General features: G+C 42.3%; 1 protein-coding gene across 5 annotated transcripts in view; it reads left to right on the plus strand.

Annotated features, from left to right (window-relative positions):
- The first annotated feature begins 1,418 nt into the window (after nt 1-1,418).
- Nucleotides 1,419-25,127, plus strand: part of PLCG2 (phospholipase C gamma 2) — a 63,855-nt gene continuing 40,146 nt past the window's right edge. For 2 of the 5 annotated variants that reach the window (XR_004427152.1, XM_033157204.1), the window contains exons 1-2: nt 1,420-1,573; nt 11,376-11,603. Coding sequence is in view for 3 of the 5 variants with exons in the window: in XM_033157204.1 (XP_033013095.1) it covers nt 11,408-11,603 (196 nt within the window). In the remaining 2 variants the exon portion in view is untranslated. Of the gene's footprint in view, nt 1,601-11,373; nt 11,604-25,127 lie in introns of all 5 variants that reach the window. The other 3 variants (XR_004427151.1, XM_033157203.1, XM_033157202.1) reach the window with 3 other exon arrangements.

Here is a 25,127-nt window from a genome sequence, read left to right on the forward strand (position 1 = left end):
AATCCTGCTGCACATTTTTTTCTTTGCCTACCAACAACAACAAAAGTGCTAGGCAACTTTAAAAAGAAAAGAGATTGGGGCTGAAATTTCAGGGAATTGGCCTGGAATTGCTCCAAGTCTAAGGGGGCTAACAAGTCTTCCTGTGGCAATAGCCCGCAGTGCTAAACTAAACTGAGGCAGTAGCCTGAGGCATTTTTTTTTGAGGTATTATTAATTTACATACTGCTTATATGTCAAAACGACGTTGGTTTGGCCTCCTGTGAAGATAACATTGCCAAACGTAGCATGAGGGTTCCCAAGGTGGGGTCAGTGGTCTTCACCAGTGTTTGGATGCCAGGCACCATTTTGAATTAAGACTGACCAAAATGTAATTTTGGATTAACTCCATCCGATTTTGGGCATGATGGATCCAAACTCACAAATTGCATTACCCTATATATATATATATATATGTAGCAGTCACGAAATTAGAAGATACCTGCTTCTTGGGAGAAAAGCAACGACAAACCTAGACAGCATCTTAAAAAGCAGAGACATCACCTTGCTGACAAAGGTCCACATAGTTAAAGCTATGGTTTTCCCAGTAGTGATATGGAAGTGAGAGCTGGACCATAAAGAAGGCTGATCACCGAAGAATTGATGCTTTTGAATTACGGTGCTGGAGGAGACTCGAGAGTCCCATGGACTGCAAGAAGATCAGACCTATCCATTCTTAAGGAAATCAGGCCTGAGTGCTCACTGGAAGGACTGATCCTGAAGCTGAGGCTCCAATACTTTGGCTACCTCATAAGAAGAGAAGACTCCCTGGAAAAGACCCTGATGTTGGGAAAGATGGAGGGCACAAGGAGAAGGGGACGACAGAGGACAAGATGGTTGTACAGTGTTCTCGAAGCTACCAAGATGCGTCTGTCCAAACTGCGGGAGGCAGTGGAAGACAGGAGTGCCTGGCGTGCTCTGGTCAGGAGGAGTCGGACAAAACAAAACAAAACAAATATATGTCACACACTTTATCTCCCATTCTATACCTATCTGTTGATCGATCTATCTCTGAGCATATGGATTGGATGTCACCCACCCTGTGTCCGGTTTTTTGTTTTTATTTCACCCACTTGCGTTTTCCCTCCCAAACCCATAAGGGAGACGGAAGAGACTGGCCACGTGAAGAACGTTTGCGTTTTGCACCTACACATCAGCGGACATACGAAGGAAAGGAAGGGAAACGCGGGTGTGCCTGCTTGTATATACGCACGCACACACACACATCTCTCTCCTGTAGGCTACACACACACACACACAAACGGCGCGCTCTTTCCTTCCTCTCATTCATTTACACACACGTTGCGCCCAGACGTCTCCCTCCGCCCCTCCGCCGCCGCCGCTCTGTGGCTCCGCCGGGTCACGTGGCCGTGCCCTCCCCCGGCCAACCCTCCGCGCCTGCCTCCCTCCCGGGGCTTGAGAAGCAGAAGTGGGGAGCCTTCCTGGGGCAGCAGGCGGCGAGGAGCAGGGCGGGCCGCCAGCGACGACCGAGCGAGGGGGACGACTCCGGCTCCCCGCCTCTGGGACTGAGGCGCAGGTGAGGGGAGACGCCGAGAGAGAGAGAGAGAGAGAGAAGGAAGGTACCCCCGCACTTACTTACCCTCTCCTCCTCCAGCCCCACCGTGCGGAGCCCTCTTTCCTTCTCGCCCTAGATTTCCTCAGCTGCGGGCGGGTTGGGGCGGCGGTTCCTCACACATTCTTGCCTTCCTGTCCCGCCTCACTTAGTTATATCGCAGGTATTAAGAGGTGCGGGGCGGGTTGAGGGATCCCCTACATCCCAGCTTCGGGCTATCGGTTGGTTGGTTTCTTAAATACTCACTACTACTACTAATATGCTGATGTTCCGTAAAGATACTCTCAGGGAGTAAATGCAAAGAAGTTTTTGTTGTTTTTAAAAGGAAATTTAGAGAGCGTGAAGCAACAGATTAAACACTGGCTGCGATATCAAGACTGTGTACGTGTTCCGTGGGGTTATTTCGAGTGCTTTCCTTCCAACCCGAGACAGGTTGTGGTTACTTCGGCATCTTTTTTCTCCTTCCTGTCGCTGACCCGTCGCCCACCAAGTGATAGCGCTGGGGATCAGAAGTTGACCAGGAAAGAATAAACCAGGGAAACTGGCTGGCGTGTCTCGGCTGTGTAGGGAACACGTCGTTCTGCACATGCTCTACGGGTACTCACTTGACAGCCTTCCTATTACTGCAATTTATTCATTAGACTTATGTCACATGCTTCCTCTCAAAGGACCCCAGGGCGGCATTCATCCTTAAACAAGTTATGACTGCTTTGCATCTTCTTCCTCTTCTGTTCACACCCCCACTCTTTTGGACTTCACTGTGGATTAAAAAGGTGTTTAGTCTTAAATATGGCTGGAAATGCCCTTTAACTTGACGCCTGGCAAGGCTGGAGCGGAGCTAAGTTTATGCACATGTTCTGGGGTACTGGTCCCCCCCCTTACCCTCCTCCAGGCCAGCTCTGATAGAAAGGAACTAACTGCACATGCTCTTGGCCACTCTGTTATATTAAGGTGCTGCACCTTCACCACGTCTCCAGTTTCTTGTCTCAGGTCCCTCCTTGCTTGGTCAAAATTTACTTTTTCTTTGCACAGACTTTTAAACGAGGAGATTGTTCCTGAAAGAGTACTGCAGCTTATTTTCTTTAGCTTTTTGTTACATATTTTTTGAACTTCTCATTACTTCACCCTTTGCCATTTGCCTTTAGTGTCGTTGAACAGAAAGGCAATAAATCAATAGGTTTTGTAATAAATCAGTCTTCCTCTGGGGAGCCCTGGCTCTTCACCCATTGGACAACCTTGCTTTTGACAAACTCTGTTTCATTTGCTGCCACCTCTGTCTCACTGAAGAGCCCGCTGCAAAAGAGGGAAGGAAACCAGCTGTCCTCCCTCCCTCTCCCCCCCCTTCACTTTTCCCCCAACAGAGAGGTGGGTGGGTTAGTAACTGCCCGTTTAAATGCAGAGTGAAGGAAGGAAAGGTAGTGGTATGAACAAAGAGGTGAATCTGGGTTCAGAGAAAATGTGTGTGTCAACTTTGTAGGAAGGAAACAGATATGTTTATCACTATTTCAAATGTATGAACATTGTTTTAAGGTTGAAAAGCCAGTTTTTCATGCTAACCTAAGCCTCTGGGGTGCCCTTGAAAAGGAAGGGGTTTCTGTAGCCACCCAAACTCCCTCAATTATGTTGGGTTAGGGAAAGGACTTCATCTGGGGAGCAGTGGACGCTTCATACAGCAGAGCAGAAGGAACAACTTCAGGTAGGGTATCTTTTGTTGTTGGTTCAGTATATGGTCATCTTCGTACATGATATTGGATGAAAAAAAATTGAATGCCAAAAAAATGGATTATTTGCATTGTGAGGAAAAAGGAAAACTGGTGACTGGCAGTGAAATCTTATGCATGTCTACTTGGAAGAAAGTCAGTCCTAATGAGTTCAGTGGGACTTCCCACCAGGTGTGTAGAATTACAGTATGTAATATCAAATACACCAAGTATCTAAGAACTGCAGTGCTCTTTCATGGGGCTACTTTGATGCCGAAGCAGCTGTCCATCTTTTTGTGCTCTCCACCTCCCTCTTTCACTACCTTTGATCGATAAACAATTAGAGTAGCTTTTATTCTGTCATAATCTTTAAGGCCAATCAAAGATGCTTGTTTTACCATATGTATGCCAGGTTCAAACAAGAAGGGGATTTGTAATTTTCTCTTCTTGCTGTTTGTACTCCAGTTTTTCTAGTTCTGCTCTTTATATTTCCTAAAGCCTGATAAAGCAATGAAACTTTCTACAACTTTTGGACAATTAGTTAGGGTACTTGCGGTAAGCAACATCTTATGTTAGTAATAGTACACTTTAACAAATGTAGGCTAAAACTGTGTGTTCTCAAATTGTGTAGCTCAACATGAATCCTCATGGTTTATAAAATCAGATAGATAAAGTGATCTTTCTGGACCATATTCTCTGTGTATGTTCATTATATGGTTTTGAGTTACTCAGAGCGTATAGCAGGTTTCAAACAATAGTGAAACTGGTTATAGATACTGTTTTATTTTCATTTATTTCACACAACTTTATACACACAAGTCCAAGGACATAGAACATGCTGATCAGAAGAAAAGTAGCGTAAATGATGGTAACAAACCTTTATTTAATAAAATACAACTGGAGAGCTTCAGAAATTATTACGCCTTACACATTTTGTGTTTTGAAGGGCATGACCAGATGGGAGCTTCCTGTGCTTTTGATTTCATGTATTAGTGCCCAACTAAGCATATGGAAATAATTTCCTTTAAGGCAGTTGTAACATGACAAAGGAGATCTGATGGGTCATCCTGTAACACTGATCCCAAGACTTTGGGATAGCAGCAATACATGACTGAATCCTTTGATGCTGAACTTCCCGTGCCAAGATGTGTTGTATGATTAATTTATTATATTGTAGCTAGGTAACCCACATGTACAAACCCGGGTGCTTTGATGTTCTAGGCTTGGTACAAATAAATATCAAGGACCTAATTTTCCATGGTACTACTAATTCACGTGAGTTACCTGTGGGCTTATGCGTCATATCTAGTTTCACTGCTGATGTATTAACTTCCAGCTGAGCTACTGGCTTTCAAACTGGTGTTTGGATTTTGCATAGGCTAGGGGTTTCTGACTTGAGAGACACGGGAGGCAGTTTAACCACACACACACAAATCCTCTCAATAAGCACTCAAGACAGAGTTCACTTGATGGTTTTTGCCAGCAAGAAATGTGTACTGACCATACTTCCCTGGTTTTGACTTCTTTGGAAGTTCACATTATTTGTTTAGACTAATCTGATCCACACTTGCACAGGTTTGTTAATTGATCTGTCATGCTTTGTAGATAGTTAACTTCATTTGCAGGCTAGGTAGAGAAGATGGTTGTGTAACTCAATTGTGGCCACTGAGAACTCTTCAAGTCATTATCTAGGGAAATCTCCCCTGGCTGCATGATATTTCCAGGTTCCAATGTAAATTTGAGCAGGCTGTAATAAAAGCCAGTGTAGTATTCCAGTGGTGGATCAAATCTATTACAGTATATTTTACCTGCAGAATTTCAAGATTCATCATTTAGTTTGTCTCCTTTTGTCATACACACTGAAAGGTTTTGAGAATGTTTCAGACAATAATATTTCTGACATTCATAGATCCAGAGGCTTTCCACATAGCTACTGACTATTTTTACTTCTTGTTCAGTCCTGGCCACAGAAAATTCTATACTTTTATCCTGGCTGTCCTGTAATTGCTTCTCATCATTCCATTTCTTGGTATTGCTGCCACTTCTTCAGTGCCCGTTAGTTTTATGTATTTTTCAATGCCATATTTTATTTTCAACTAAGAAATTCTGCACAAACAATTATGTATGTTATATACCCAACAACAACAACAACATACCCAGGGTTTAGAGTGCAGGCATCAGTTCAGGTGCTGAATACATTTATCTGGCATGCTGTGCAAACAAATAGGCATAAAACCTCTGACTTTGAAGGATAAAGTCTGCTGTGTAGGAAACTGCCATAATGAGTAATTATGATTTGTTCCATTGGATTTGTTCCAGCAGCTCAGGACCAGGGAGGGCAGATTGCATGCTTGCTGTATCTACTTTTGTGTTTTACTGGGACTCAAAGATCCACCAACTGGAGCAAGGTGCACAGAATATACACTAAAATAAAAAATAAAGAAGAATAATTAAGTGCTCTGAGCTGCTGCTGAATTCAGGGATCTGTGAGCTACCCTCACAGTCCTTCCACAGAAAACTCTATGATGGTTCCCTCAGGCTTTCTTCATTTTAGCAGCCTAATTTGGACAAGGGCACAGGGAAAGAGTCATTTTATTGGTGTTCATGTTAAACAGTTGAGAGTCAGAAATCCTTGCCAGTGTGCTGCACATCATCTAGAGATCAACAGTACCAGTAGCCTCTGTTAAGATGGTGTTTGTCCCCAGGATTTTGGTAATGCAGCATTTTTAAACTCCCTGCAAGGAATTCGAGAGTAAGGATGTGGAACACTGTGAGTAGCATTTGCTGAGGTTTGGTTCATATTTTCCTTTTCCATCAGGCAGCAAAGTGAAAATTAAAATGTCAAAATACCTTTCACTTTGTGCTTTGCAAGGCAATTTAAAAAGGTAGCAGTGCAACCCACCCTGGACCTGAAGGTGCGTTTCAACTACAACCCATTTGCTCATAGCTCTTTTTGGGGCAAGATGATTGAGAGGATGGTAGACAGCTTCTGGTGTACTTGGGGAAAAGGGATTATCTGGACCATTTCAGTCTGGCTTTAGGCCTGAGTTTGTCACTAAAACTGGGAGACAGGTGTCAGGAACGTAGCCCTGTTAATTCTACTTTAACTCTGTTGCGTTGGTTATATTTGATCAGGGGTCAGCAAACTTTTTCAGCCGTGGGCTGGTCCACTGTCCCCCAGACATTGTGGGGGGCCGGACTATATTTTGAAAAAAATATATGAATGAATTCCTATACCCCACAAATAACCCAGAGATGCATTTTAAATAAAAGGACACATTCTACTCATGTGAAAACACGCTGGTTCCCGGACCGTCCGCAGGCTGAATTTAGAAGGCGATTGGGCCGCATCCGGCCCCCGGGCCTTAGTTCGGGGACCCCTGTATTTGATGATGGTATCTTCCTGGAATGCTTCTGTCAGCTGGGAGTGGGAGTCATGGAGCTATGGTGGCTCTGCTTTCATTCTTGCCTATAGGCTAGCACCGGGAGACCCCCTGATTGGCCCCTTGGCAGTTATACTGCAGGAGTCCTGCAGGGCTCCATCTTGACCTCTGGGTTTCCTAACATCTACATGAAACCTCTGGGAGAAGGTATTCCATAAATTGTGAGGCTGAAATGCTTCAAAGATCGCCTTTCTCTTCATCTGCTAGTCCAGGCCTTTAGATCTGCTGTGGAGGGCCTTGCCATCCTGCCAATGAGGGAAGCCCACTGTGTAGTGACGGGGAACAGACCTTCTCAGTGGTGGCACCTTGCCTGTGGAATTTCTATAAGACACTTCACTCAGGTCTTAGTTTGAAATGTATTTTAAGTATTCTTTGTAAACTTCTCTGCAATCTTAACAGATGAAGGACAGTTTAAAAATCGAACAAATTGGAATTGCAGTTAATTTATTCACTGTTAGAATGATAAAGTACAAGATGCAGTTCAGCCACATGTTATGTTAGGAGCAAATTGAGTAAAATACTCCCATAAGCATTTATCTTCTTTTTCATGTTTCTTCTTTTCCCCGTCCTTTTTTGTGTAATCTAGGGTCTTTTTTATTGATTCTTGGAGAATCTGAAAGGGCTAGTGAACACATATGTTTCTATATATGTAAGTAGTGTTGATTGCTTTGTTATACACAACTGCTATAAGATACCAGATACATGGTATATTGTAAACTTACAAATAAATAAAATAAAAAGTGAACAAATTAAGGAAATAAAAGGGTGAAATATTTGCATTTCTAGAGTAAGATAGTGCTTTAAAAATTTCTAACTATTAACAGGCAAAAGGAAGGAGTTAAGCTGAAGATGAGGACTATGAGAAGGAACAAAATAAAAAAATTCATTCCAGTAGCACCTTAGAGACCAACTAAGTTTGTTATTGGTATGAGCTTCCTCATACCAATAACAAACTTAGTTGGTCTCTAAGGTGCTACTGGAAGGATTTTTTTTTATTTTGTTCTGACTATGGCAGACCAACACGGCTACCTACCTGCAACTAGGGCTATGAGAAGGAAAACAGATAATTGGGGCCTGGTTGTTAACAAGGAAACTGAAACAAGAAGCTTGTAATAAAAAGTAGAGGGCAAAAAGGCTGAGGGGAAAGAACAGTAAGGGAGATGGATTTGTTTTTTGTCTGAAGTCATTTTTGGGCTTTGGCTGAAGATGTTTTTCCAATCCTTCTTGTGTCCTGCTGTTGGTTGGTATCTATAGTATGATTCCAGGGGAAAGCTTGATAGCTATTTCTTCCTACTGTTTTTCATGAAGGAGAGCAGACTTGCTAATATTTGTGCCATGTAAGAGAAAAGAGAAGAGACCATAATTCACTGGTAATTCACAAGGTTTGAGTTTCAACTTTGCAGTTGTATGGGTGTGGCAAAATAAAGAAATACTTCAAACTGGTAAATTTTAATATGCCAACTAAGTCCAAAATTTTCTACCTTTTTACCCAGAAGTAAGCCCTTCTGGATGCAGTGATTCTATCTCCTGAGTAAATAAAGATTGAATGGCATTGTGGCTTAATTGAACAGGTTGTCATTTTAAAGTAGTGTAACCATTTATTCATGATTGACAGAGCATGTTTGAAGTACTGGAATGGGAAGCTTAGTTCCACGCTTTTTCAATATTTTACAAGTTAATCCATGGATTACAACTGCTACTTCACTGACACTTCATTAGAGCTTGCTGCACATTCAGAATATTAAACTGAGCATGAGTAAATTTATAATTTAAGAATCGGAAGTCTTGTTAGCCCAGCAGTGTAATTGATGTCACTATCACTTTGCATTTCAGTTCCTCGTAAAAAAAAGGGGGGGGGGTTTCCACCCTCAAGGTAGTTGTAATACAAGGCTTGTTTCGGTGTTACCATTCCATTCTTATTTTTTTCCTTTTTCTTCCTATCTGTATGCCACAATTGAAGTGCAAATGTGTTCTTTTCCATTTCCAGATGCTTTCCAAAATCATGAAATAATCAAGAAGCAAGGTTGAGTCATTGAAGGAACACTTGCAATTAAGAATGCAATCCTATACACGTCTACTCAGATGTAAGCCTAATTGAGTTCAGTGGGATTTACTCCTGGGTAAATGTATATAGGATTTCAGACTGGATGATATAGCTTAGTCTTAACCATGAATCAATAATGCTATGCCACATGCTTCATTTGATCCAGAGTGCTAAACCTGCTATAGAAAAAGTTGCTTGCTCTTTATGCACTTTCACTTGGCAGCAAGCTTTGCACCATGTCCTTTTCCTGTTAATAGCTACGTTGAGTTGAGTGAATGGGTTACATTTAAATGTTAGGGCCAAAGTAGAAATAATGTTGGAAATGCTATATCTCCATTTGTTTAAACCTTTTCAGATCAACAGTTGCATGTGGGGGCAGATGAGAATTAGGGGTAGGGTGGGGGGAAACCATTTCCCAGCACTATTTCTCCATTGGAAATTGACCTCCCCACAGTTGATGATTTCCCATTAGGAAAAACATCTACATGCATGTATTTTTTCCTCATAAGAGAATTAATAGCTTCAGTCTGGGCTGGGGATTTTCATCGGGGGAGGGGTAGAGTTGAACCAGTTTCCCCACTGAATTGATATACATTCAAATATCTTAGTCCTGATCACTATTTGATTCTTACTACTTTATCAGTAATCGCTACTTAAAGCAAGCATTGCTAATTTGAAGAGCTTGATGTTTGCTTGATATAAGAGGTAGATGGTAATTAATTATATCACTGTTTCCCATGAAAGCTTAATTGAGTTTGATGGATAGCTCAGTCTGTACTAATCTCAGGGTTGTGGGTTCGAGCTCCACGTTGGGCAAAAGATTCCTGCATTGCAGGGGTTGGACTAGAAGATCCTCACGGTCCCTTTCAACTCTACAGTTCTGTGATTCTATGAAGCTAGTGGGGATATTGAAGAAATAGAGATTGGTGGGTCTGGTATAATATCTTGGAATATACTAATGTTGTTTATTTATAGATGGTTTGAGATCATTTTATGATGACTTTGAGGGATGAGCCTGAATATGCCACTCTCCTACAGAGACACCAATCTCCCAACTGAAATATATGTTTGTTTATGTTGGGTTGATGTTTTTACTATTCAGACCCAAGTTGACTTGGTGACTTGGATACAGAGAACCCCTTGTGTTACCAGAAGGAAATTCTGCTTATGCAAATATGGTTCTCCAATTTCTATGTTATCTACATATGCTTACTTTGTTTTGGTGGACTTCACACTGAGGCCTTAATGCCTGGTGCAGCTTGGGAGTTTGTAGCTTCTGTGATAACTGTGAACCTGTCTGAACTGTTTACAGTATACCCAGTCTGACTAATTAGGTATTCATTCATTTTTAGCTCTAGGCTATGTAAATTAAAAGAGATAGGGACTTTTTGGTGACCAGGGATATCATAGCAGTGAAGACCTGTAAGACTCCTTCTCCTTCCATTTTTAGATGGCTTCGGTAGATTGTTAAAAATTGCAACCAGCTTTTGATAATGTGTTTGAAGGAAGAGCTGGTTATAATAGCATTTTCTGTGAATGATTTAGCACTGCCATTTTTTTGTTTGGTGTTTTGCATTTAACATTTATTTGGTTATTTTATATTAGAAAAGTGGGTAGTAAATAAATCCTAATAAAACTGGACCATATCTACTGTACCTTTTCCTTGGGAAAGAAGATCTTTTACATAATAAAAAAAAATGTTTATATAGCCCTTCTAATATTAACAGCAGTCTGTATACATTGTCTCAGTAATTTTTGCCAGTGTTCCTTTAAATGAGGTCAGAATAGTGACCTCCATCTTACATATGGTGAGAAATAGGTGATAGTGTCCTGTCTTTGGAGAACTAGCTATGGCAGAGGTGAGATTGGAGGCAGATACTTCCTGGCTCTCAGCTCCATCACTTACAGCCTAATCCTGTGCATGTTTACTCAGAAGAAAGTCCTGTTTGTTCAGTGAAATGTAATCCCAGATAAGTGTGTTTAGGATTGCAGCTGTTATTCTCTTGCCTTGTGTCTGATTTTGATCCAGAAACAAACCACTGTCAGGATTTTGATCTTCTTAAAACATGGAAAGCCATCTGGAGGGCAATACATAATCTGGGGAAGGGGATGGAGCTAAAATCCCCATTCTTCTACAAATCATTGCATAATACTATTAAGGACAAACAATTGATGGTGATGCCTTATTGCTGAACTAGAGGCATTCTTGCTTTGTTTTCCATAGAGTGAGATCATACTATGTTGACTGCTCAAGCTACTCCACCCCGGCCATTGTTAATAAGCAGTACATAATTGTATTGTGTTGGCTAGTGCAGTGCTGATTCCTGTCTTCTAAAACATTTGGTTTGTTTTAAAATGCACCTCATTTAGGTAGGGATATTTGTTAAAGTTCACCAGATAGTAATGGAGATCTGTGTACCTTGACCCTAAGAGTGGTTATTCGTGCTAGCCTAGTTTCACTTCTAGAAATTCCTTTTGCTTGAAAAAAAAGCTGCAAAAAGTTTCTTTTTAACAAAAAAAAACCACACACCCCTATTTTAGAATGATACATCTTTCTTCCTCTGCTTTTTCCTTTTCAGCCCGCTGAAGATTTGCTGCCTTTACCCTGAAAATGTCCAGGAAAAGCATAGACTATGGGGAGCTACCTGAGTATGAGAAGAGTCAAATCAAAAGGACCTTGGAGCTAGGCACCGTCATGACACTGTACAGCCTCAAAAAGAGTAGTCCAGAGAGGAGGACAATCCAAGTCATTATGGAAACTAGGCAGGTGGCATGGAGCAAGACAGCTGACAAAATAGAAGGTTTCTGTGAGTATCTGCTTATGGTCGTCATTGCAAATAATTGAATTTAACCCGGTCATGAGCTGCTATTTTCTTAGATGTGTTGATGGGAATGAAGAAGTGGTGTATGTTTACTGCTTTAGTGTATAACTCTGTATACCGTGTACAGGTCCAGTTTAGAAAAAAAGAGGGGATTGAAAGTGACCCCACCCTTCAGCTGACTACCAGGCCTTTTACTCAACACTTGTGACTTTGTAGATGGATGGACCTAGGACAGACACATTAACTTAAGCCAGCAGCAGGGAATTTTGACCCGGGGGGCCTAATTAGCTCCAATGGGGATCTTAATTTGTCCAGCGAGGCTGTTATTTGTCAGGCCACATCCACCTGCCCCATATGTGGCATCAGATGTAGGGCAGGTAAAGATGCTTCCTGATCGTTCATTGGAAAGTGGGGCTTGCTTGCAATGTTTAAGTAAGTTTTAACTGTGGTTGGTGTGATGTCTAAATTACGAAACCAGGGCCAGCTCAAAACATTTTGCTGCATGAGGTGGAAGACAAGGTTCCCTCCTGTTCCTAAACTGACTAATTGGTAGCTGAATCTTACTCCAACACTTACTTACTTACTTAGACATGTTAGTTTGCTACAACAAAAACAAATGACTGCATTGTGGCACCTTAAAGACTAAAACATTGATTCAAGCACCAGCCTTCATCCAGTTTGTGAAGTATACAGCCTAAGTAAAGCAAGAAGGAAAATAATTATTGGTTGCTGTTGCTGTTGCTTTTTTTTTAAGGTGGCACCAAGAGATAGCAGTAGGTGCGTCACAATAGTTTATTGAGCCTAATTGAATGCAACTGCATGCATATGAGTTTTTCATATCCATGTGGATTTCTCTTTCTAAGGTGAAGAATGTCAACATATTTCCAAGTATAACAATAAAAAGAATTTGGTCTGCTTTTTTCTTATTGAAGTTTTTTTATGTAGAAATTTTAGTTGTGATAAATAGTGTGATCCAGATTTCCTCGACACTAATGTTACTGCATCTTTAATTGGCTAATAGGAGTTCTGTTTCTGAAGGTGGATATTACTAAAATTTCAGCTGCTGTTTATGAAATATAAACATCAGGCTTTTGTTTTGCATGGATTAATAAGTTATCTTTCTACAATCTAAAAATAACTACTAACCTGAGGAACAAGTTCAGTACAAGACTCCCACGGTGGGAGTATTTAAAAATAAGAAATGCAAAAACAGCTACATATAAAACATGGAAAGTACAATAGAAGCCTTCCTAGAAGTGTCATCCAGGGCTATTTCTGGTATAAAATTTTCATCCACATCTAAGATTAAATAAATATGTGAAACGTTATGTTGGGAAATAGCGTTTGTTGGAAAGATTTCTGGGCAGGTCTTTAGATTCTTGCCCACCTGTAGTTGCAAAACTCTCCTTCAGAATCATGTGCATGTTGTCTTGCGTAAAGGATTTTAAATATGCATTTCAGTACCACATTGGATCCACCCCATTAACCTCTGTGGGATTGCAGTGTTCAAAAGCTTTTTATGCTACCAGCACCTACCACGAATCCTCACATTGAACCGGAACTAAGCTTAAGTATGTGGAACTGCATTTGTACATACCAATTTCCAATTAGCACGGTATCTCTCCTTCCCTCCCTGTTTTCTCTCCCACTTTTCAAAATGTAGGTTGTAAACGTCTTGTGGAAGGAACCTATTTCTGTCTCTTGGGCTACTATGTTAAGTTCTCTCTACATTGATGGAGTTAAATAAACAATAACTGTAATATCAAGACAAAATAAAAAATTCCTTCCAGTAGCACCTTAGAGACCAACTAAGTTTGTTCTTGGTATGAGCTTTCACGTGCATGCACACTTCTTCAGATACACTGAAACAGATGTCACCAGACCCTTATATATAGTGAGAGAGTAGGGAGGGGTAGCCCAAGAGACCCCGCCCCACTCTCTCAACTTAGTTGGTCTCTAAGGTGCTACTGGAAGGAATTTTTTAATTATTTATTATTTTGTTTTGACTATGGCAGACCAACACGGCTACCTACCTGTAACTGTAATATCAAGGTTTCAGAAGCTTTGAACAATAAGTACACAAAGTTAAATAAAGTTTCAAGCTATGTTAAGGTTATATAATCACAGAATGGAGGCATTTGTACCTGTGGTTTTTTTGTTTTGTTAACTAAAATATTACATAGGAGTTGTAATTTCTAATGAATAGCTTTTTTGAGAAAATTGAGTGGTTAATGATCAATATTTTCTGACAGTTAATCTCTCAGAAGATATTGATCGTTGAACCAGATCTTTTTTTTTTTTTTAAAGTCTCCTCGTGGTTCAGCCTGTTTAACAGCAAGCATGAAGGTGGAAATTCCTTAGCTGCAGGTTCAGTCTGTTCAACAGCAGGTTAAAATAGCTATGTTTTAAAAAATGTGCTGAAGTGCAAGTAAGAATTAAATCCCATTTGCTTAATGAAGGTAGAAAAAGGTGGCTGTGTCCTTTCCTTTTAAAATAATGGTTGTGTTGAAGTTAGGCATATGGTTTCCTTTTTGAAGTTTTTCTTCGTGATTCCTGCTTGGGGATGTGGGATCAATCAAAACCTATTGCAGGCTTATGTGGAAAACTGTTGTTTTATTTTAAAATTTGTTGAATCTTTGATGTATACTTTTTGAAAGATATAAGGCTTTTTGTGCCACTTCCTCACCAGGTGTTTTAATGTGGAATTTCCACTCTTTACCCTGTGAAAAGCAAGTGAAAATTGACATGACAGAAAACGTACATGTTCAAGTTTGGAAAGCTTTGTAGCTTACAGTGAGAGAACATTGAGAGTGTCATTCTAAAAACATCATTGTTTGGAAGCACCCTTCCTTTCTTAGGACATGTCCATATTTTTTTTTAATCAGTTTGCATTTATGAAATGTGGAATTTTAAGTATTCCCTTTTAATTGATACCTACTCCAAAATCATGGGAAACAATAAATTAATGACAGTGGATAACTATAGTTGGAAAGATTGCAGTATGCCTTGTAAAAACAAATAGTACATTTTGTGCAAAAAAAGCCAAACCCACAAGTTTTAGATGCTTAGATTATATAGATGTCTAATGAGTTGACGAGGAAAAAGGGAAGAAGAAAAGAAGGCCTAGTTTGTGTACCAGAAGTAGTAAACAGAGCTTCATAAGCACATTGAGCATTATCTCCTTCCGTAGTTATTCATGAAGCAGCTTTATAAGCACAAGAGAGGTCTCTCTCACTTGCTGATCATGGCTTGCATCATCATTATTAGTGTAGGGTGTTTGGCACACCACTAATAAATGAATATTGGACGGAATTTGATAGTTACGTCTCAATATATTGATGCCATTTCACTAATGGCACAATCCTATACATTGCTGCTCAAAAACAAATCCCCAAAAAGTTCAGTACACTGGAAACTGGATTGCAGCCTGATTCTTACTGAGATGTTCAGAGTCTTGTAGGCATGATCTCCAAAGGACTAGCATTCTGTGTGCCTGGCAGTGAGAAATGTGCTAAATGTGCACTATTCCAGTTTGTGGTTTTCCCTTCCTGCCACAAGTATAGGGCTGGATCCTGCAGTTTTTTATTCAAGGCAGAGCACCAACTAGCTCTGTGTAAATTTTAGCCTATGTGTTTTTCTTCTCACAAGCCAAGGCAAAAATACTTACTACAATTAGTAAAACTTCTTTTGACTAGCAGCTGCCATTTGTGATATGATGCAAATGTGCTAGAAGAGCAGCAGTTGTTGTGGGCAGAGAGACCTGAGTTTTGCAATTCAAAAAGGCTTTTGATACTTGTTGTTTTGCTTTTAGGTTTGGGGGCAATAACCCATCTTCCTTTCAGGATGGTTGACTTTAAATTCTGTCATGCATAGCATTCAATACACTTCCTTCTTGGATGGCTAATTTGCAGCTGTATGCATTCTCTCTTTCTGCCCCCCCCCTTGTTTGGCTTGGCAGGGGAGGGGGGAGGGGAACTTGCAGGTGGAAGTGTGGGGATTCATGGCTATCAGCCCCCTGCACAGTTCCTATTTACTCTTGGATATCCTGTGTGAAAGACACTTCTACAACTAGTGACCAAGGAAGGGTTGTTTAACACACTTGAGACAAGGCAGAGTTACCAATACTGGAGGGTGGCATGGAAGAAAGAGATGGGAGGCATTTGCAGGGTCATACTAAAGAGGCATGATATTCCTGCTTTACTTAAAGGTCAGCACCAACACTTTGAATTGTGCTCGGAAACGTACTGGGAGCCAATGTAGATCTCGCAGGACCGGTGTTATGTGGTCCCAGCAGCCGCTCCCAGTTACCAGTCTAGCTGCCACATTCTGGATTAATTGCAGTTTCCGGGTCACCTTCAAAGGTAGCCCCACGTAGAGCGCATTACAGTAGTCCAAGCGGGAGATAACTAGCGTAGCCAGGATTTTTGTGGGGGGAGTGCAGAACCTCAGTTAACTATGTATTTTTATTGATTTTAGGGGGGCAGTTGCCTGTCCCTTCCACCACCACCCTGGCTATGCCCATGGCCAGCATTGATCGCTGATCGTGACATTGTCCTTTACTAGTGCAGGGGGAATGCACCAGATCTCAAAAAATTTTCAACTGGCATAATTTGAGCATATGATTTCACCTCTAGTCTCTGTTATGTTTTCTGGTGTGCTAAAAGGTTTCCTTGCAAGTGTATCAGACTGGCAGGCAGATTCCCCATGTCATCCTTCTTTCCATTTCAGGTCTTTTCCATGGTGTGGACAAACATTTTACTTGTGCTCCATGTGTGACTGAAATTGTTTACCTAAGGAGGGATTTTTACCCTTCTGTCCAAAGTTTCAGGGAAAGTGCTTTCCACTGTTTGCTTGAATTGGAGTCATTCATAAGTCCTCATGTTCTTCTAAAATTAAATGTGGGGTATGTTGACACAAAATCGCTAGACCACGTACTTCACAGGGTAAATGACTACAATTTTCTTGACTCAACTCTGGCTGCATGCATCTTCATGTTCTGTATGTTGCCATAGCAGAGAAAGATTGCTGTTTCTTCTGTCTTGAAGTAAGAATTCTCATGTTGTTTAAGCGGGGAAGGATGAAAACTTCATTGTGTAGCCTAAGTGAGATGGCACCATATAGTATAACATTCCTGCAGTCTACCTGCTGCTCCTACAAAGGTTACAAACAGTAGTACAAACCTTTTAAAAGAGAGAGAAAGAGAGCTGAAGTTCTCACAGATGAATTTTGTGCCCAGTACCAGATTTTGTGCTTGAGCCCTGTTCTAGGGCTTGCAGTATTTGTCATGATCTATCAATACAGTGAAAAGTATGGAGTTTGTTCTGTGTTTTTTTTTAATACTTCAGCTGAGCTATGAGAGTGAACTGTATGAAATTTCCTTAAAGAGGCTTCTTATTTTTGCAGTCAACTCATATAACTCGGATGTGTAAATAAAACCGAAACAGGAGTCTAATGAACTTTCACAGTAGAAGCAGGTACACAATAAACATTTTCTGTGATTTGGCTCAAGGCACTTACTGTGTTTCAGTGATAGAAAAATAGATTTATTGCCCCCCTCTGCATGCAGAAGACTATTATGTATTTATTAAATTTGTAGAATGCCCTTCTCTTAGCGGAGCCCAGATTACAAGATAAATGTCCAGCATTTCCCAGTAGGGCTGGCTAAAACTCTTGTCTGAAACTCTGGAGTGTCCCTGCCAGTCATTGTAAACAATACTGGGCGAGATGGACCAATGGTCAAATTCAGTAGAAAGTAGGTTCCTGTGTTTCAGGAGTTTGATCACTCTAGCTTTACTTGCACACGATCTTTGTTTCAGTCCTTGGCATTGCCAGGTAGGGGTGGAAAGTCCTCTTGCCTAAAACAGTGGAAAGCCACTCTGCGTCAGTATAGACAGTACAGGGCTGGATGGGCCAGTGGTCTGATGCAGTAAAAGGCAACTTCCTAGGCAAGATAGTGAGAGGCACACACCAAATTCTTAACATGTGCCTGCTTCTACAGCAACAGAGAGGAACAAAAAGAAATTAGATCAGGCACCCCCAAACTCGGCCCTCCAGCTGTTTTGGGACTACAGTTCCCATCATCCCTGATCACTGGTCCTGTTAGCTAGGGATGGTGGGAGTTGTAGTCCTAAAACAGCTGGAGGGCCGAGTTTGGGGATGCCTGAATTAGATAGTAGTGCGTGCTTCATTCTTAGATATAAGATCTTCAACAAGGCAATTGATGAGAAAGGGAGAAAGCTAGCAGTTTTTCTCAACTGTCACTTCTTTACTTCTGCCTTAATGGATGATTCATGGCAGTGTGAACTTGCACTTATTTGATTCACTGCTTCTTCCTCCTAGTACAGAAGCAGCAATATTTTTATGCTTGTATGCATAGTCCTTTACCTTTTTTGCACTTGGGTTATGATTAATTGACTAAAACCTATTTGATCAATTAAAGACATGCATTTTTTTTTAAGTATTTGCATAATCCACAGATAGAAGGGCTTCATCTTCGATGAGGCAGTCCCTTCTGCCTTTGGGAATGCTTTTGTGCCAGCTTCTGCCGCATTATCACTGAGGCAGGCACTAACACCTTCTTTGCTTTGTGGTTGGCTGGACCAGCATACATTTCATTCACCTCAGATGCTTTTCCAGATTTAGCCCTCTTCATTGCCTTCGCTCCCTGGATCTCTCTTATCACAGGCACCTGGCATTAAATAGTATGGTGGAGAAGAAGAGTGTGTTAGAAAAGGTGCTGGGAAAGGCATCAGAGGTAATAGTGGAGAAGTCTCTCACAGGTGATAGCTCCAATTAGAATAGACGAGTAGAGGCATAACTTGTCTAAAGTGTGTGACTTGCTACAAGCCCTTTGGGTTTGCGCAGTTTGTAAATATGGTCAAGTTCCTTTCAGAAGACAATATCATGCAGAACAAAGCAATCATTTCCTCTTTCTTCCACACGGTGCACCACAGATGTTTCTGGGCTTTTGCTGTTTCTTTAGTGAAGATGTGCAACAATTATAAGGTTAATTCAGATTAATTTTTTAGGCTGTGTTGCTAACAGTGTGTGAGAGTCCTCCTACATTGGCACCACCTGTTCAATAATAGCCTTTGGAGTCATGTTTACTATACATTAGGTATCCCAAGGCAGTAGTGACACAACAAACATAGTTTCCATTTATAAATCCTTGTCAACGTTTAGGAGTTGTGGACATTTGAAAAGATGCTGTGCAGCACGATTGTGTGTGTGTTTACACAGAAGCAACTCTCAGAAACCAAAGGCACAACAGCCTTCATTAAATCTTGCAATCCTTAACCTTCAGAGAAGAAAAGGTTGCATCGTTAATGGGAATTTGCAGAGTTGTGGGAAATAGTTGCTTCTTGTCTTTTCTCCTGCACCCATTACTATCACCATTCTGGAAAAAGAGGTGAATATTTGCATACTTGTTCCGCATGACACAGCAAGAGGTCCTGGGTGCTGCTGCTGCACTGCCACATGACTCTTCCATATCTACCCCATTTTTGCTAATTATATCTGTTCCTGTCTTGCCCATCTGGAGTGTTAACATATAACATTCCAGGTAGTAATCTCAGCATGATACAAGTGAATTGGCAAATGATGGAGACATACTTCTTTACCCTGGCATTTGATACCTCTGATTTTATGACCCACCCTATTTTTCTTTGTAGTTGTGAATTTTTAAATTGTTTTTAATACTGTATTTTAAATTGTAACCCATTCTGAGACCTAGGGCTGAAGTGCAGATGGTGACGATTAGCCTCATACCATAAGGAGAAGGAAACAAGTACATAATAAGAGCCTTGTTGGATTAGCTTAAAGGTCCATCTAGTCTGTCTTCCCCCTGTGGGCAACCAGATGCCTCTAGACAACATTGCAGGAGTGAATGTAGGATCTCTCTGGCCCTGTGAGCAGGGCCGTCTTATCCATAGGGGCTAGTGGTGTGGCACGCCAGGGCGCCGGCCCCCCCAGGGGTGCCCCCGCGAGCCTGCCGGCATACTGGGCGCCCCCCTCCCCAACCTGCCCCCGTCCCCACGGGTGGGCTGGCGGCCGGGCGCTCATTCGCCGGCCGCACAGCCGCTGCCGCCCATGCCGCTCCCGGGCGGGCTGCGAGCTGGCCGCCCTCGCCTCCCGTCCCGGGAGCACTGGAAGGGTGCGCAGAGCCCTGCGCCGCTCCAGCGCCATGCCTCTCATCCCCCGTTTGCCCACCCCCCCCCGAGGGGTGGCAAGCGCGGGAGGCGGCAGAGAGCCGGCACACCGGGGGCGCCGGAGGGATCGCCGCGCCATGGCGGCCAATCTCCCTAAGACGGCCCTGCCTGTGAGCCATATTCTCCTAGGCCAACAACTGTTTGGAGTAAGTTAATGCTACTCTGTGGATCTTAGTTGATATCTCTGTCTAAATTGCAGAACCCTGCCCACAACAATACTATGTTTGTTCCCATGAATTTGATCCAGAAACAGCAGTTCCGCATTTGCATCTCTTAATATACTGTTACATACTCACCAGCTTCCTCAAGAGGTGAGAAGTAGCCTTTCAATATAAGATGACTGGATGGTGCCTTTTTATGTTAGTAAGGTGGCTTTGCAATATTTGTTTAACTTAAATATAGACAAGCATAGTGTGTTAGAAGCAAATTGCAGACAGATCTGCATTAGAAAGAGGGTTGTGGGATCCCATTTTCAAAAGCAAAAGAGTTGGCTGGGTGAAGAGTGCCCCCTCTCTATCTCTCTGATCTAGCTCTCTGTAGCCCTTTTGTCCCAGTGGCTTGAGATGGAGGCTGTGTGCAGGTAAACCACACATGGGATTGAGGATTCTGTGTGTCTTTCACACTTCTCTTTTGCTTTGAAAATCTGATCTCCCTCTTTCTATGTAATGAGGGTGATGCCAGACTTTGAATATGAAGAACTGTCAGTGTCATGGAAAGTCTAACTTGCAGGCTGGCTTGTATTTCCCTCTGCCTGGCTGGTTGCAGATGTGTGTCCTGGCTGATACAATTCTATTTTAAGGGGTGAGTAGGGCAAAAAAGTGTCTGATTTAAAAGCTGCTACGTACTACATGCTGACCACAATACATAAAGTATTTTTCTGAATTATTTTTCCGAAGTATTCCTCTTTCCTTTTGTAATTATTTGACTGTGTTGAAAGCTCTCTTCTAGTCCCTGTTCTTATAGTGGTTATGCAAAAGCCTGATTTCAATAATGATACAGTTGTTTACCTGTCATGATGCAGTAGCTTTTGGGTTCGGTCATAGTGAAACAGATAGTGTCCATAGTGAAACAAATTGTGGCTTCCTGCCAGCCTGTTAGGTTGTAACCAAAGTCAATAGGATCCAGTGCCCAAGCTATGATACTTGAGAACGTTAATTTGAATAATCTTGCAAAATGGCTTTTATTCACTTTCTTATCTAAAACAGATGTTCTAATTCATGGGACGTCTTGGGCGCACCATTTTGTTTCTTCAACTGGGTGTCTGTGGTCACATGAAAAAATCAACAAATGTGGCCTTCTAACTGCTTGCAGGTCTCTTGAGCTGTTCATTTCCTCTGCTTTAATGCTCGCTTACCTAGGCCAGACTTCCTGTTTATGGTCAGTCAGAGGAAGGGCTAAGTGAAGTTAGCTATAATTCTCTAAATGTACTCTGCAAATAGGTTTGGTTTGGACATATTCTAGGCAGCCTTCCTTTTTATGATTATTTTACAAAATTCATATCCTGCCTTTGGCATAAGGCTGAAAAGCACTTCTGTTGACTGGTTTTACTGTCCAAAAAATTGTTCCCCTCCCCATCCCATTACTTCTGAATTGAAACTGATTGGGTGTGGACTGTGGAAGAAGGCTGGCATGGCCTCACAAAAGAGAGAAGACCAAGGTGGCTCAATGGTACGGGTTCTGAAGGGGTGTGTGTGTGTGTGTGTGTGTGTGTGTATAATTGACGACAAGCCAATATTGTCAGTATGATTAAAACAGTGGGGAGCCTACCCCTATTTATCTGCATTAGATCACCCTTCCATCTCCATATCTCTACCCATTTCTTGGTCCTTCTGAGTGTCACGGAGGCAGTGGGCTTCCATATTGGTAGCTGATCTTCTGAGGCTTCTGCAGTGGGTGGAGATACCTGCATGTGCAAAATTGGACAACCAACAGACTGAGCTGCATGTGGCCCCCTATCTCATTTTATGTGCTTCCTGAAGCATCTCCATTCTTCCATCCCATCAAGACTTCCTTCCTTCCTTCCTTCCTTCCTTCCTTCCTTCCTTCCTTCCTTCCTGTTTGTTTTCTCCTCATTTTCCTTGGCTTTTAAAAGGTGGTTGTCTTTCTATGTAGTTTCAGTCTGGGTGGACTGAATTGGAAGGGACAGTTTTTTTGAGAGAAATAAATTGAAGTATGTTTCACTATTTTCTAATTGTATGGCTTCTTCTCTGTCTCCCGTCCCAGCACCACCATCACCCCGGCTATTTGAGAAGAATTGGCTGACTTTTGCCATGTGTGTAGACACACATACACCCGGCAGACGCCTACCAGTTTTTGCTGGGAAGTGTGTGGGTGAATGAGGAACAAAGCATGCACACCCACAATCACTTCTTACTGATTTGAGTGTAACTTGCATCCTCTTTTTAAAGCAGGAGCTGTATTGGTCTGTTTTATTCTTAAAAATCCCTCTTTATGCTTAATTGAGAGTGAGCCTAACTACCCCAGTGGAACTTAGTTATAAGCAGAGCTGCATAGTACTGCGAATTCTAATAAGACGTAGCCATGGTGAAAATTGAAGCGGGGTGACCTTTGTTCCAAATTAGTTAGCCCAGAATACTTGTCTCTCTGGCTCTGCCCCTCATCAGCTCTGACTTTGTTCACCATAGTATACCTTCAAGGGAATATGTCCCTTGCAAAGGAAATAGGTTGCCCACCTCTGGCCTACTGTATGCTGCTGTATGGAATAAAGCAGGGCAAGCTACCATTTTAGTTGAAATATGAATTGAGAATGTTGCATAATTTAGCAAATTCAATAGATTTCGTTCTGAAAGATTCAAACTGGTGAAGATAGCATAAAAAAACTCTTGATTGATAGGGCTGATACTATAGTTCCCAGTTAAAGCTCCTCAAGTGTTTTCTTAGTTATCTAAAGGCCAGTGATCTATAGCACCAAACATCTGCTTACCAGCAACTGCAGTCCACATAACAGATACAGGGACTGGCTCAGACCCTGTGGCAGACCCAGATGTGTTGCCCTCTACTCTGGCAGCACTATTACAGGATCTAATATTGTAATGCCATCCACAAAACCAGGGGTTAGTTTACTTGTTTCTTTTCCAGTGTGATATACGCCATCATCTGCCAGCAGTACTCTTATTAGCATTCTGTGTAGAACAAATATAGACCATTCTCTGTGTGAACAGAAGTCTGCATTAAAAATGGCAATATTGAGAAACTGGGGTGTGTGGGGGGCATTTCAACCTTCCAGGATGCTTTGTAACTGACTGTAAAGTGACCACACTGGAACAGAGGAAATTCAAAGGTAGAGTGCAATGTAAAACCACTGAATTGCAATACATCAAGAGATTCAGCGCTATCACTTACGGACTGAATGAGCACAATAATCTTATGATGACATGGTTTTTCTAATTGGCTTATTGATGGCAGTATGTCTCTGTCTGTTGGTTTTTGTGAATAGCTACTGTTAAGAATCTAATTATCACCATCTGTGCATTTCATTTCCTTCTGAGCTCGCTGATTACAACCCCCTCATGTGTTCCATTTAAACCTGAAACTCAGTGTAACACTAATGCATCTGATGGGCTGTGCTACACAGAAGCTTATGCATAATGGTTGTGTAAGTCTTTGAAGTGACACTTTGTTGTTTTATAGCGAACATTTGAATTTAGAATGCATGTGTTCAACTTAGGACTTCTTGCTTTACTAAGTTATGGCTGTGGTTAGAGAAATTATAGCTGCTGTGTGGGGTCTAGATTTTTCTAAACTTTGTGGTTTCATTGCAGTCCCTCCAACTAAATCCACGTGGCACCATGTCTTTGGACACACAGCCCTTATGTAACCTTGATGTTAGCTGTCTGCATTTTAAGTCCTGGAAATCCTTAATAAATTTTGTTGTCCTAAAATTATGTGCTCGTAAAATTGTGTGCTTCTCCTCTATAAGAAATAGCTTTTAATTTTCTGTGTAGAGGAGAAGTATATCACATTTTCAGCTTTATTTCTGAAGATAAATGTTACATTGCTTTAATCAGGTGTGTGTCCCATTTACTTTTGAGGCTGCTTCAGAATTGGCACCACATTATCTTTGTGTTGCATCCTATGGTATATTTGATAGTCAAAAACCAAATGGTAAAATGTAAGAATGAAGCCATTGTTTTTGCCCTTGAGGACAGTAAGGCAGATTTGCAAAAGGAAACACAGGCTTTTTAATTTTGTGCTTCTCATTTGCACACATTCGAACCTTTCTGAGGTTGAGGAGTGGAAATAAGAGTCAAGTTCCTTCTCTGAAAAAACAAAACCCCACATTCTTCAAAATGACTACACTACAGCATTTTCCACATTTTCTACCACATTCTTGCGGATTTTATTGCAGGATCATTTATACAGCAGGGGGACAAGGCTAAAATGGGGGCAGGGAGGTACTATGAAGGAACATACTCCCCTTGCCCCCTTGTGCCTCTGCATGCAATGCGATGCAGGGCAACAACAGCATACAGTGGTACCTCTGGTTATGTACTTAATTCGTTCCGGAGGTCCGTTCTTAACCTGAAACTGTTCTTAACCTGAAGCACCACTTTAGCTAATGGGGCCTCCCGCTGCCGCCACGCCGCTGCTGCCCGATTTCTGTTCTCATCCTGAAGCAAAGTTCTTAACCTGAGGTACTATTTCTGGGTTAGTGGAGTCTGTAACCTGAAGTGTCTGTACAGTGGCGGAGTAAGGCTCCGCGGTACCCGGGGCGGCAAAGGAAACGCCCCGGGGGCGGGGCGTCGTGACATCACATTGTGACGTCATGACGCTCCGCCCCCAGGGCGTTTCCGGGAGTGCCGGCGCCGCTTCTGCAGCCCTCTTTTAAGCCGAAGAGCTCGCTTTTAAGCTCTCCGGCTCAAAAGGAGGCTGTGGAAGCGACGATCCGATGACAGAGTGCGCCTGCGCGTGCAGGCGCACTCCGTCGTCGGGCCGTGCGCTGCCGCTCCCAGGGTGACGGAGGGAGCGGCAGCGCGTGGGAATGGTGGGAGGGGCTGCCTCTTGTCACCCCCACGTGCCGCCGTTCGCTCCATTGCCCCAGGAGCAGCAGCACCGCACACACCGTGCGCTGCTGCTCCCGGGGGGACGGAGCGAGTGACGGCGCGTGGGGGTGACAAGCGACGGCCCCTCCTGCCACTCCCCACGCTGCCGGTCACCTCGGGAGCAGCAGCGCTGCACGGACGGGGTGCTCGCTCGGCCGTGCACTGTTGCTCCTTGGGTGACGGAGGGAGCGGCAGTGCTTGGGAATGGCGGGAGGGGCTGCCGCTTGTCACCCCCACGC

Source organism: Lacerta agilis, chromosome 8, assembly GCF_009819535.1.
Source record: "Lacerta agilis isolate rLacAgi1 chromosome 8, rLacAgi1.pri, whole genome shotgun sequence".
NCBI classification, from domain to species: domain Eukaryota; kingdom Metazoa; phylum Chordata; class Lepidosauria; order Squamata; family Lacertidae; genus Lacerta; species Lacerta agilis.